The sequence below is a fragment of the Micrasema longulum genome, unplaced genomic scaffold (genome assembly GCF_059751315.1).
Source record: "Micrasema longulum isolate JH-2025_06_02 unplaced genomic scaffold, ASM5975131v1 h1tg001265l, whole genome shotgun sequence".
Classification (NCBI taxonomy): domain Eukaryota; kingdom Metazoa; phylum Arthropoda; class Insecta; order Trichoptera; family Brachycentridae; genus Micrasema; species Micrasema longulum.
In genome coordinates this window covers 128,841-143,815 of record NW_028278452.1, presented here as the reverse complement: position 1 = coordinate 143,815, position 14,975 = coordinate 128,841, and the positions used below count along the sequence as shown (strand labels likewise).

General features: G+C 31.4%; 1 protein-coding gene across 1 annotated transcript in view; it reads left to right on the top strand.

Annotated features, from left to right (window-relative positions):
• Positions 1-13,936, top strand: part of sprt (PDZ domain-containing protein sprite) — a 156,484-nt gene extending 142,548 nt beyond the window's left edge. The window contains exons 9-11 of the mRNA XM_088234664.1: positions 8,590-8,758; positions 10,316-10,483; positions 11,738-13,936. Of these exons, the coding sequence (XP_088090790.1) occupies positions 8,590-8,758; positions 10,316-10,483; positions 11,738-13,723 (2,323 nt within the window). The 3' untranslated portion in view covers positions 13,724-13,936. The remainder of the gene's footprint in view (positions 1-8,589; positions 8,759-10,315; positions 10,484-11,737) is intronic.
• The last annotated feature ends 1,039 nt before the right edge of the window (positions 13,937-14,975 follow it).

Sequence of the window (14,975 nt, the reverse complement as noted above, 5' to 3'; positions counted from 1 at the left end):
TAGAGGAGACAACATGGAAGTCTAGGCAATTAATACAGAACCATTGAAATGTTGTAAGAACCACAAGCGAAAGATGTTACTTTAGTGAAATTGGTCGCGGAGAGTCTGAGGGGTTAATGTTGCTGTTAAATGGCCAACACGTGTTAGTATTTGAATTGTAATTATATGTGTTTTTTTGGTAATTTTGGAGATCCTAATTACTTTTTACTATGTTTTTTACTATATCTTTTTCTATGTCATTTACTATATTTTTAAATATGTCTTTTCTGTGTTGTTTACTTTTTTTTTTTAATATGTCTTTTTTAATATTGTTTTGAATTTGTTTTTTCTATGTATTGATTACTGTTTTTATATTTTGACTCTCTTTGAATGGGGTTAAAAAAACCTATTTGGACAGTCAAAGCAACTTACTATAAATGTTTAATTTTATATTTATGATAAAAAATAAATAAAAATACAAATAGATTACAGGGATTATGACCTGTCATTGGCTGGTTTAAGTGGCCAGTTTATACACTGTAACATTCACCGGTTTGCCTATGTTTGAACATCCGTATTTCTTCAATTCCTCTATTTGTTGATTTTCGTGAAGTTAAAGAGCTTAAACTTTTGTTGATGTGGATGCAATTCGAATTAGATAACGCCTGAAAATATTTTTCCATTTTTTATGTGCGCAACTAAGTTACCGGAGTTCACACAAAGGTGGCACTAGCGACACATATAGTGAACATACATGTCAGAAATTGTGTTCGTTTTATTGGATAAACAGCTACCAACAATAATCAGTCGTAATACCAACACATATCGCAATGCGAAAATATTTATTTTAACAACGAAGATGTCGTATTTTGTGCTCAATAAACAGCATTTGCGGGAAATTTTGCTTTTCTGCTTTAACATTTAAAAAAATGGAGCTGAAGCATGTCGTTTCCTTAAGGAGGTCTACGGCAAACATGCATCATCAAAATTTACCTTAAAATATTGGTTTAAACGCTTCAGAAGAGGCTATTTAGACACTAAGAACAAGGTGCCCTCCAGAAGACCAAAAACAATTGAGGACGCTGATCTGCAGCGTTATTGGATGAAAGTTATACGCAAACATTAGATTAACTTGCAGAGGCATTAGACATGACTCGACAAGGTATTTCCGAATGTTTGCATTCCATGGGAAAAGTTCAAAAGGAAGGAAAATGGGTACCGCATGAGTTGCTTAAGAGACATATGGAAAATCGAAGAGCTACTTCCGAAATTTTGCTATTGCGGCATAAAAGAAAGAGTTCCCTGCGTAGAATTATTACTGGCGATGAAAAGTATTGAGATATTTCGAGAATCCTAAATGCAAAAAATTGTGGCTTTCATCTGGCAAACCACTTACATCGACGGCAGGGTCAAATCGCTCCGGAAAAGACAATGCTCTGCGTTTGGTGGTATCAGAAAGGAATCTTGTACTATGAGCTGCTAAAAATGGGTGAAACTGCCAATTGGCATCGCTACCGAAAATAACTAACCAATTTTAATCATGCATTGCTCGAAAAATGGCCAGAATGGGACACGAGACACGATCGAGTGATATTGGAGCACGACAACGCTCCGTGCAATCGCACTTCCACCGTCCAGGACACCATCAAAACATTGAAATGGTATCTGCTATCGTCCCGCCATATTCACCAGATCTGACCCCTTGTTCCGGTCGATGGCCCATGGCTTAGCTGGGCTACACTTGGCCAATTTCGGAGAAGTTCAAAATTAGTTGAATGAATGGTTTCGGTCTGAAGACGCATAATTTTATCGCCACGGTATTTATGTATTGCCAGAGAGATGGCACTAATGTATAGCTAGTGAGGGGCGATACTTTTAATATATTTATTTTTATTTGTCTTCAAATTCGCAATTTTTTATTCATAAAAAACCCGAAAACTTAGTTGCGCACCTAGTACATTGCCGTCTTATAGGCGATTTAAATTTCAGTACTTTTTTGACTAACCAGACAAAAGATATTTATTTTTAAAAATACAGTAAGTTTTGTATGCAAAAATATGTTTTTTAAACAGTATTAAAATTATATTCATTATTAAAGATGGCAACACGTCAGGGATTATTTTTAAATGTTTCAATTTTAAAAAATATTTGGATCGAATACACTATTTTCAAACTTTAAAAGGCACCAAACGTTTGAAGAATGATCGATATTTATTTTTCATCACTTCCTTTCCCTCCGTGCGAATACAATAGCAGGATATTGTATTGCTTGTCGAAAGCAAATTAAAATCGGTCTCCCGGTACCTGCCTGATACTGTCTTGGGTAGGTACTGACTTAGGTAGATTGCCAAGTCGGCCACACCGGATCTACGCTCTCTGACTCCCGCCTTTTCGTGTTTAAGTGCTTCAAATTGGCCGGCAACAAGTTTACAGGTTAGGCGCTGTTGTAAGGTTAATACAAAAATGCATTATACGTAGAATAATCACTTATTTTTTCTGCGATAGCATACGTAAACAATGCGCTAGAATATATGTGGAGCTACACTTCAAATCGTATTTTGTCCACATTAGTTATTTTCTATTAAAACGAAAAATATATACATTTTAGTATTTAAGCTATATTAAGGCTGCGTACCACCGAAACGGACTAAGCGCTTTTGGTATTTAACGTACATACTTTTTCGCTCTGGCCAAGTATGACTCAACGTTGGAAAGCTTGGGACAAACACTGGCAGAATTGCATGGGGTAAATTTGACTTTATTGGACGTACAAAGATAAATATTTTTTAAACGTATAAAATCACAAACTAATAATTTATTTTTTTAAATGACCGACATTTAAAAAAATGGTGACAAATTAATGAAGTCCGAATGTATAAATAAATATTTTTAAGCGAGGTATATTTTACCTTAATTTTTGTATAATTTATTTTTATTTATTAAGTAATTTATTGATGAAAAATTTACATGATTTGGTTATAATGTATTCCTCACTGGGAAATCCCGTGCCGAGGAATACATTTTACAAGGTTTTTTGGCGAATAACATTTAAAAAGTTTAAAATATATGCATAATGGTGGCTAGGCAACCTACGTGGTTTGGTGCTCAAGACGCTTCACTCCCACACGGAAGGTTTTGGGTTCGATACCCGGTAAGGACATAAAAATTAAATGCAATTTTTCTCAAGCCTGGGTGTTCTGTGATGTAATTCACCACTGCGATTGGACTCCTGGCCTGTTGTGATGCATATATGTATATATGTATGTATATATAAAAGACAACAAAATATCATTCTTAAACTAACATACAACCTACCCTACCTGACCTCTACGACTGAACTGTACAAAAAAACACACCAATTTGACATAAACTACTTGACTAAAATTGAGACTTTAAAAATTGTGCTCAAAATAACACTGGAAAACATACAAGATGACGACATAATTAGTCGAAAATGCTGACATACACAAATATAACACCAGACAACAACAACACTACCATATTGAAAAAGCAAAGACAAACACAGGACAGTCAAAAATACTACATAATGGAATTAAACACTACAACGACTTACCTTACTACTTGAAAACTTTTACTGGAGACAAATTTAAAATCAATCTGAAAAAGCACATGATGACTGAACAACTAGACTAGACGAGACATAAAATGACTAGACAATATTAAATTTCTAATGTAACCCTAACGTGTTTTTTAAAATTGTAAATAAATAAATAAAAAAATATATGTAGAATATTCAGTAAATAAAATATTATACTGTAGGTAAATGCATAAATAATATTTGGCACAGTACATTGTATTGTTGCCAAAAGACAAAATATCATTATTGTTACAATTTATACGAACTGGGTGGTCATAATTTTCTTTCCCCATTTCGAAAACCTGAAACATGTTTAAACAATTGTGTAGTTAGTCAAATAGGGAAGTATCACGTTTCTTTTTAATACATTTTTAAAGTAATAAAGGTCTATGAAATACTGTCCAGTAAAAAAAAAAAAAAATTGTCAATTATTTATTAGTAGTATAAAAAATACTTTTAATTTGTAATTTTGAATTCCCGCAAAACCGGTGATTCCATTGGCCATGCCCCTAATACGTCACGATTCATGTTTATTTGTTCCTGCCATTGAAATTTGTGTAGAACGATTTCATGAATCTTGACGTCACAACAACCAAGGCCAAACTCATCGCATTTTTCTACTAACATATTTTTATTTAATTTCTTTTTTACATTTATGTATGAAAACATTTCTCCGCAATATCCATATTGATTTTGAAAGTACAATTTATTATTCTAAATCCATTTCATATATTTTTATCGGTAATCGTAGTATGTGATATTTCCCTATTGCTTAAATCTTCTTATTTTTTAGATTCCAGCCTTTGTCTAAACTTCTAACTTATCCGATTTTTATCAGTACGTTGTTGCGGGTTATTGAATATTAGAATGTTTTTGTAATTTTTCCTCCTAATTCATAGGCAAAATCATTAACATCATCATCATCATCATCATCATTCCCTTTCCGCACCTAATGGTACATAGGGCACTGCATCGGTGCACCAATCGCAGCGTACCTTGATTATTTTTGTTACATGAAGGTAAGGTGATCAGTCTTACGCTTCAGGTGCCAGTCCAGGGACTGCGAAATATTCTGGTGTGAAAACACCATTTTAAATCATGTAAAAAATATGGTCTATTGAACATACAAGAGGCAGCGTAGAGCCTTTACAGGGCACTGCAGATTGAACAAACGCCTTGCTAGAATCAACCTTTCCTAAACTTCTAGATGTAGATTCTGCAGTGCAGATGAGGAAACAACTATATGTAGAAATTAAGAAATTGTAAGCAAATTAACCATTTCAGTATCCATTAAAAAAATTTCCTTCCATTCCAAAAAGACTTCCCTTCCGTGTGCCATTTAGACCGACTAGACAAAATCTTTTGTTTCACACTGAAAACGCGTCAACAAACTATTTTAAACAATCTACAATACCTAGAATATGCGACCAATATAACAATATATTTACCGAGGCTGATATTTTTTGTGACAATGTATATAAATTTAGGTCAAAAATTATAGAAATTTTGAGAGAAGCCGACTTTTAACTTTATTATTATTATTATATAAATATTTTTTCATTTCGTTTCTTTTACATTTATTATATTGAACATAATTAAAATTATTGTATTAAGTGTAAACAATTTTTTTGGTGTGTGCATGAGTTTCTTACACTAATATACAAAAAAATTGTAATATATATGTACATACTGTTTGTTTACCTAATAAAATAAATAAATAAAAATAATTTATGTTTATAAACGTTAAAATATTAACTTTTTTGAAATACCAAAACACAACACTCTCTGATTTTTTGGAATGTGCAATTTAGTCGAATGCAACCCTGGAAGTTCGATGAAAAACACGTATTCGCTCCTAACTTTTTTCTGATGAACATACTAAAGATTTTGCAAAAAATCGCATGTAAATTGGTCCAGTAGTTATTGAGTTTATAGAGGACAAACATACATACATTTGTTTTTATAAATAAAGAATAAAGATGACTACGTTGATAATTAATTGGCACATAAGAAGGTACTTGGAAATTTCTCACAAAATATGAGCTTTTAGAATATTAAAATGATATTTGTTATTTGGCGCCTGTTCGCTGAAATTTGTTAAACATCTCGTATTACGAATTGCCTACATCTGACGTGTAAATGAGGAAGATTCTAGAGGCGTGTAGTTCGCGAACGACCCTGTCATACTGACAAGGTCAGAAACATTGAACTAGAGACATATTTCTTTCATCTCGGTCAGTTAGTTCGCGAACTAAATGGCTCTTTGTGTCATTTGTCTCTTCGTGTCATTTGGATCTTTCATATCTTCGTGTCTTATATGGATCTCTAGCTCTAGCTATCTCTCTGTGGTTAGTAGGTAGATTAGGTACCTACATAAACACTCTGTATCTATAGTAGGTACCTAAATGTATATACTGGCTGCTTTGTTCTTTGTTCCTTTATCGTGCCGCGCGCCGCACTTGAAATTTAATCGACACTATTTATGAAATGTCGCGATAAAAATGCTATTTTATGAATTATTATTTACGTTGAGATGAAAACATTACGTATTCGTATTTCATGAATGCCCTCTAATGTGAACAAGAGGTTAGTTTGTTCACTCGAGTTTATGAGATTATATATTTTTCTGTTCAGTATAAATAATTACAGAAACAATTTTATTTATTTATTAATTCATTATAAAAAAAAAAACATATTCACTAACCTAATAATGGCTTTTTAGGCTATGCCCGTGTTAAACCATAATAATTAACATTCAAAAATATAAAGCAACTTTAAATAAATAGTGATTAAAATATATCAATTTCAGAATAACAGTCCAATCGGACGATATAACATTAAAAAATAATTACAAATGAAACAATGTAAAAAATAACAACCTAATTGTGGAATAACTTATTAGGTCAGTTATTTATTTTGTGCTAGAGGCCGATTAATGTTTTTTTTAAAACTTCATTTGGGTATATTTTTTTTCATTTGCGTTAGTTTATTTTATAATATATATTATAACTGCACACGTTAAAAACATAAAAACCTTTTTTTATGTAAACCCGATGTAAAATGTAAAGGGATTTTAAAAATTAATTGTTTTTACTTTTGTAAATAAAAAATAAATAAACCTAGCCTAAAATATAACTTTCTATAATAAATAAAATAATTTATCTGTTTTCTACTGGTTTGTGGTATTATAATATCTAAAGAACAATCTTATCAAATCTATAAAGAAAATCATGCTGACAAACCAGCTAAAGGTTTAGAATGATTTGTTTAATTCACCGCTCGTACGCATTTGGCTCAAGCGAACGAAAGAAAGAAACGAACTAGATACATGAAAGACACGAAAGATATGGAGACACAAATGACACGATGATACGTAAGATGCGGATATATGATGACCTAGATGAGCCGAATGAGCAAAAGACACATTCGTTCAATTGAACTACTTAACGGTCACTTTGGTGATGCAGATCAAGTGACACGTATCCTCTCGGTGACAGGGTCTTACCCACGTCTAGAAGAATCATGTTTTTTTATTTGACTTTTATACAAAGCAAAAAGGGTATTTTTTTATTTTTTTGTTTTCTGCCGTCATAAGAAAGAAGGACGTTTCTTCGTAAAACAAAAAACGGAGAAAATAAATATTTTGTAACTCGGAGATTGAAAAATTCGCCGTGTAAAAAATACTACAAAAATTAAGTATATTACTATGCGACAGTATGTATTATTGTTTGTCCTAACGGATTTTATTTATTAATTTTAATATATTTTACGTTATATATTTAAAAATGTAAATTTTCATCTTCTGAAAAGTAAAAAAATACAAGAAAATATGTTTTACTTCAATGAAAAGACGTTTCTAGCTAGAAACGCTATTTTTTTTTGTTGATAATCAAGTAAACGTCTTTCTTTTTTAGTGTTAAAATGCCAATTGATTCTACTCAACTAAATAAAATAGACGTTACTGGCCATTTACTGTTTTTCAAACTAGTAACGCCGACCTTATAATCAATTAACTTCGAAATTACCAGCAGATCCTTCATATAATTGAAAACAAGTAGATGCATTAATTTCGGATGTTTTTAAAAACGAAATAGAAGAAAAAATAAGTATTTTAATCAGTCTTCAATAATTATATAAGTCAGGACAGCCTTTTATATTTAGTAATCTTCAAGACTTTTTGCCGTTTAGTCTCATTTATTAGTGAAAATAATAAGGTTGTGGTTATTTTAGGAAGATAGATGTATTTTTAGTAGATACGTATTTTTATATAATTATTTAACCCCTTTTTTCTTATGACTGCAGTATTATCAACGCTATGGTGTTTTAAATTTTTTGTAATTCTTAAATTACTTCGCATGTGACGCCAAAGGTTCTCTTCGGCAACTTCTCGGTCAGTTCTGCCGATTGGTCCGTTGACGGTAAGTAAACCGGAAATAATGGACGGGTATTTTAATTTAGAACATTATTGCAACCTTAAGCATTACCCAAAATACTTAATTAGGTTGAATTGACCAAACCGTATTAGTTTTATATCCATTTTTGAAGCAGTTTTAAACACCATTTGACGTCTTATCATCAGTGTGGCCATTATATGAAGCTGAGTGTCGTCACATTAAAAAAAATCTTCGAATAAATCACTCTCTAAGGGGGTAGAGAAGATTCAAAATACCACCCCAGGCGTGATATTCCAAACGCTCTCGCGGCCGTAGGAAACACGTTTATCTCGCATATTTTGTATGTGAATAGCACCGCAGGTATTGATAGCAAAATGTTCCTTTTTTTATTACTTACACCTGTCAAAAAGGGTATGGTTTTAAAATTAAATATGTGACGATTATATTATACACTCGAAACAGAGTTTATTCAAATTGGTAAATTGACGGGATGGTTGCTAAAAGAAACTGAATTTGATTATATTGCCATTAAATTACGGATAATAGACATTTTAATCATTTCGCGATATACGTTTCGAAAAAATCAAATAACAAGAAGTTTTTTACATTATTTTTCAGATTACTAGAAGTAAATGGGAAGCTGGTTCTCTCCAAGAGTAAAGAAGACGTCTGTCGTCTGTTGAGCATATCTCCAAGTCCTGCTCAGTTGGTAGTCCTGAGGTCCCGACCTTTGGATGGCTTCGATTCACCTGGAAACAGGGCTCACAATCATTCTGCTCTTGCACAGGTATTCAAAAAATATGATTTGTTTTTAAATGTCATTCTACTCGTCTAATAACATTTCGAACTTTTGCCAGTGATTTTTACGTGAATTACTTTTATTTTATCTTTTGTATGATGACAGATTTAGACTTAAATAACAAATTAGACCTAGAACAGGTGGTAATATCTTAATTTCCAAATTAAAAACAACTACAGCACAACATTATTATACTTACAGAGGAATCGTTTTCGTTAATGAAATAAACAAAGATAATAAATAGTACAGTCAGGAATACAATATATTTGAGAAAGAAGTGAAAAGTTACTTTTATAATTCTTCTTTATGTACCTAACACTGATTTAAAACATCGTTTATAATTTAATTTTGTAATTTATTTAAATTAAATTGTAATTAAGTTTTGTAATTTATTAAAAAAAAAAAAAATTAAAAATAAAAAAAACTATTGTAAGATGTCACTCCCCATTATGTACACAAGAATGGTTTATTTCTTTTCTGTAATGGGAAACGTTAATGTAAATATATGTATTTAATTAATGTAAAAAGTTGTAATTAGTTGTAATATTGTATTTTTATTTATTATCTGAATAAAAAAAATAAAAAAATCATATTGTTGAAAAATATAAATATTCAACAAATTTCATTGTTAACTTCTTGAAAGATTGTTTTGCTTCAAATTAATTTCGATTGTAAAATTAGGAAAATAATAAGAATTTATGGTAATAACATATACCTATACAATAACACCATAAACAATGTTAAACGTAAAACTTTTATTTGAAGCACTAACTTTGTGCTTATAATTTAATTATACAGTGTGTTCAAGCTCAAGCTCAAGCTCAAACACACACTGTATAAGTCACACTTGAGTGACCGGCCGTTGTCATATGAAAATATATAAAATAACGACAAAAACTTTACAAGGGGAGCCTAACTTTAATAAGTAAAAAGCTTTTATAAAAAAAAAATTGTTATTCCTCTTATACTCTTTTGAGAAACCTTTAGGTTTTAGAAATTAATTATTCTAATTAAAAATATCTAATTTAATTTATAATTCAAATAAAAACACTTCGTTTCTAAAAACTTTTTTTTTTAATTGCCGACTGTTTGGGAGCAACTATGTGCTCCCTTTTCAATGTCTATATAGTTGTCTATTTGCTGAAAACATGCGTAAATTGTCGAATTTCCACCCCCCTCATACTTCACTTTATACCTCCACAAACACAAAACAGTACTTGACGTAAATACTTATTTATTACCTCCATATGTATTCGATTTATGTAGACAATGTTAAAATTACAAAAAAGGATTATATTAATTTCTAAATTATTCCTTTAATAAAAAAAATAAAAAGGGGTTAAAATCAAAATATTTTTACTTTAATGTTTGTTGTTAAAAAACAACATTAAATTTTTCTAAAAATCATAATTCTGATACCTGACAAAAACGTCTAATAAGAGATGTTATGAATGAAATAATTCACATCTCTTTAAATTTTAAAAATGTTTTTTTTTTGTTCTTATCCTCTTTTAATGACACATTTTGATTGATTCGGTGTTTTAGATGGGATCCTTACGAGCAGAACTGAATTCCCTGAGAGAACAGGCAGAAGAAGCTCGGAGGACCAAAGACGGACTCCGCAGTGACAATCTCCGCCTCACACACCGCATCACCTACTTGGAGGAACAAGTTGCTGAACTCCTGGAGAGGAATCGAGATCCTGAAGCCGAAGTAAATACCCATATCCTAATGAAATGATCAACAAACAATTGACAGGTGCCGTGGCGCAGTTGGTTAGACGGCCGAAACTAGCGTCGTGGGTTCGATTTCCTCCATTGCAAGAAGAAAATCAAAAAAAGATTTTTTCTCAATTTTTATTTTATTTTATTTATTTATTCATATTTTACTCTTACTAACTATAAACAATAATACAAATAATGTGACCTCACCCGTGCCGAGGACACTTAACAATATACTTTTTTGAAATGTTTTTACATTTGAGAATAAACAAAGAAGACTAACTTAATAAACAGAGATAATTAACAAAATATTCAGACTGTTTTTAAAACTAGGTATATATATACATCTATATTATTTATATTACAAAACGCACAATAAAAATAACAAAAACCTAGCATAAGGTAAACACTTGTGGAGCAGTTGATTCAATATTAGTTTGGGCAAATGAGACAATCCATTTTACTTCTACCTAGCTCCACTATCCATTTTTTTATAGCCTTTTTAAACATTTTCTCGTTACTTATTGTTTTAATAGATAGTGGAAGTAAGTTATAGATTTTAATTGAATAATACTCAAAATCTCTTTGTCCGAAAGTGGCATTAGTTTGTATTTGTTTAAGTTGTCTTTGTATTGATTGGTTGAGTGTTGTGGTGTATTTTTCGTAACTTCCTTCCATACCCTCTCTTTCCTACCTGCTCACAACCATCTAAAATAGAAGCTTAGAGGGTTATCCCTACTACACAGATATATTTAATATTATTAATTATAATCCAGAAATATCAGACAAAATATTAATATAATCTATGTTGACTTGGTAAAGACTTGCAATCTAGTTTGTTTTTCAATCCAATTTTTTCTTGTTTATAATTTACCAGCATTGAATATAATATCAATGATTTTCTTTATTTTGTTATTATGTTTAAAATGTCCACATCGTAGTTCAGTGCGTTTGACTATCATGCAAGAAGTCTCACGTTCGATTGCCGACTTGATGAATAAAATATATTTTAAAAAGTGTTTTTACTCTGCGATATTTCATTTCCTTGGACTAGAGCCTAAAGCATTGATATACCAACACAGTGCCCTATGCACCATTAGGTGTAAAAATAGAAATTATAATAATACCTAAGTAATTAGGCCATAACTTATATTTTTATATAAGTTTTAATTTCATCGAATTGTCAGTAAATAAATCTAAGTAATCTATTTTGGTACTATTTGATAATTTGAATTCTTTGTTACAGATCCAAAAACTGCATAATGTAATGACTTCTACTGTCAACATGCAGAAAAATGTCACCAATATCAATATAACTTCAGAACCTAATCCAAAACCAAATCAGAGCAAAGCTGATGTCCAAGTATTCCAGAAAGGACCGGATGTGACTGCCATAGTGGCCAACATACCCGGTCTAGAAGTAGGGGGAAAGGACACCGCTGAAGCTTGTGCCAATTTACCAATCATCAGGCCCCGGTCGAATCAGTCCAATGTTTCAAGCACCCAAATAGCTGTGGGACACTCGCCCAAATCAAATGGTTCCAAAAGCAGCTACTCGATGGGAGAACTCAGTGATGCACCAAAATCAAACCATTCTCATTATTCTTCAAACCATGTTCACTTCAATCACAAAAGTAGTAAGCTTAATAATACACGTTATAGTTTACAGCCTTCCAAAAGCTCTAATTCATTGGATCATCATAGCGATGTAGATAAAAATTCAAAAATTGATATAAAACCGTACACAATTCGGCAATCACTCTCACACCACTCTGTACACAAATCTAAAGATTATCCAGGTTACGACTACAACAGTGAAACTTCCGCAGCTATAGAAATTATTAAAAATAACCAAAAACATTATTTTGATAAGAATTATAAAAATTCTAAGAATCTGGCATATTCTTCAAAAGCTTTAAGTGATGATAACTCGGATATTTTAAAATGCTACAAACGAGAACACAAAAAATCCTTATTAGAGTATTTTGATCGAGGTATAAATGGAAACAAAAAAAGTTCTAAAAAACAAATGGGAGAAACAAAATTTGAGGACGATATCAATAATTACAATTCTGAAAAAATAAAGCCAGATAAATCCTCCAATGTCACTCAAAAATCATCCATGTTTAGTAGAAAATTATCCAAGTTGGACAATTCCGACCAAAAGATTGATTTCCACCCAGAAAGAGATTATATTGATCACCGTATCGATGGTAAAATTATTCAAAATGCACATAAATCAAGCAGGCGGATGTCAAAACTCCATGTTAAAAATGTAAAGTCGATAGATTGTGATTCTGAACCATCATTATGTTTAGAAGAAGATAAATATAAAAGAAGTAGAATGAAAATCTTAGATTACACTTCAGAACCGAATTCTATTCAAGGCCATTATAAGAAACATTATCAGTCTTCTGACAGACCCCGGCCCGCTCCTCCTAAGAAGCCATTACGATTATCGCTGCACCGAGCCCAGAGCATGCAATCCGTGGAAACTAATAAACAGCAATCAGAAACATTCTATCTTCACGATCCGATTCATCGACAAGCTTCCGCTTCTGATGTGGCAAACAGAGAAGAATCCAAATTTACAATCAGCAATAGCAATGGAAATATTAATGGACTATTTTACAATGGCCAAGAGGACTACAGAATCAAACCTGAAAGTTCATATACAAATCATGGGAGTAATCAGTTGTCTGTTAAATTTTCACTCAGTGATAATCAAAATATAGCGGAATCAGCCAGTTCTCTCTCGGACAAAAAAGTAAAGAAACGATCTCACAATGGAAAAATTTCGCATCACAATTCTGACAAACTGTTCATGTTGAATGGCCATGATGGAGACAGAAATGGAGGATATGCAAGTTCAAGAAGTGAATCACTCACATCAATCCCTAAAACACCAAATAGTAGGGTTCGATCTGTAAATTCTAAAGAAAATCTTCAAAATGGGGTCAATGCTTCCGAAACATTAAGATTTAATGCATATAAAGACAGGTCAAAAGCGGAACTTCAAATAAAATCAGCCCGCGTCGATGAGTATACGGTCAAAAATGGTTATTCAAATTATGAAAAGCTGGAATCTGCAAGTGAAAGTTCAAGGACACCATCAAGAGCAGAATCTTGCCAATCTGGGTTCCGATGGCCATCTTCGACAGTTTTTAAAAATATAAGAATAGACAATCCTTCCAAAGTTAATGGATATGCATCCGACAGTTTGAGGAAATAGGTATAAAATAAAATTGACGGCGATTAATGACTTGTAATACTAATACTGTAATTTACAGAAATTGCATGTACTCGTATATTATTTAATAATGTCAGTATAATATGAAAAACTGTTCACCAAAATATGATACATAGCTGTTTGTACTCGCTGCTTAAAATGTTGTTTAAAACTCATCCATGACATGCATTTCATTCTTACATATGTCATTAAAAATATTTTTTCAAAAAATAATCATTTTATGGTGTAAATAATGTATTTTGGTATTTTGTGTTTTAGTTTAATGAAAAATATAAATTAATTGAATACCTATTATTATTTATGTATTGCATATAATAATTTTAAAATAAATACAAAAAGTAATAAAACTGTGTGATATACTTACTTAATAAAATATAATTTTCAACCTGTTTTCTTATTTAGATATTACAATGGGTACCGATAACAGCTACAAGATTCATAATTCTATGGTTACAAGCTTAAATTGTCAATTAAAAAATATACCTCCTGGTCATTTGATGTTAGTATTATTTAAGTTCATACTTAGGTATGTCCAAATTTCAAACACAAATATAAGGTATTTTGGGTTGTCTGAAAGTGAAGGACTGCGATTATGACATTGTCATTGGTTGATTTGAGCGATCGCATTATACCTGTTAACATTCACCGTTCTGTCCGTGGTCAAAAATCCACAGTAACCACTCATTTTTTAAATTTCCATTATATACATTTTGATCATACTGGTAAGTTCTAACTAAACATGGCTTGTAGGGGGTTGAAATACTTGACATTATTTATATTTATATAATATACAATGTAATAAAATATAGATAAATGTAAATTGACAAGAAGACTTTCATGTGCAAGGTTTTACAGGTAATGCAGAGATTATACACATATAAAGCTATTAGCTTGATAGCATGATCGTAGAACAAATTTTTTGAAGTAAGTTTTTAATAAGTACAAAAGTGTATCTTTTGGTACTTGTGTTGGTTATTTTTTTTTAAAAACCTGGAATATAAAGCGTTTACAAAACCTTTTCAAGATCAAATCCGACGTTGTTCTGCGATCACGACGCAATGTCTACCTAAAGCTTAAGTCATTTAAGGAAATGAGCCACTGATCTGAGAATTGATCTGAGTCATCTCCGGAGATTATTTATTTATTCATCAACGGTTAATACAAATATACTCATTTTCGTACATAAATATCGGTTTTTCTTTATACACAGTCAAAGATAACTTTGTTAACTTTT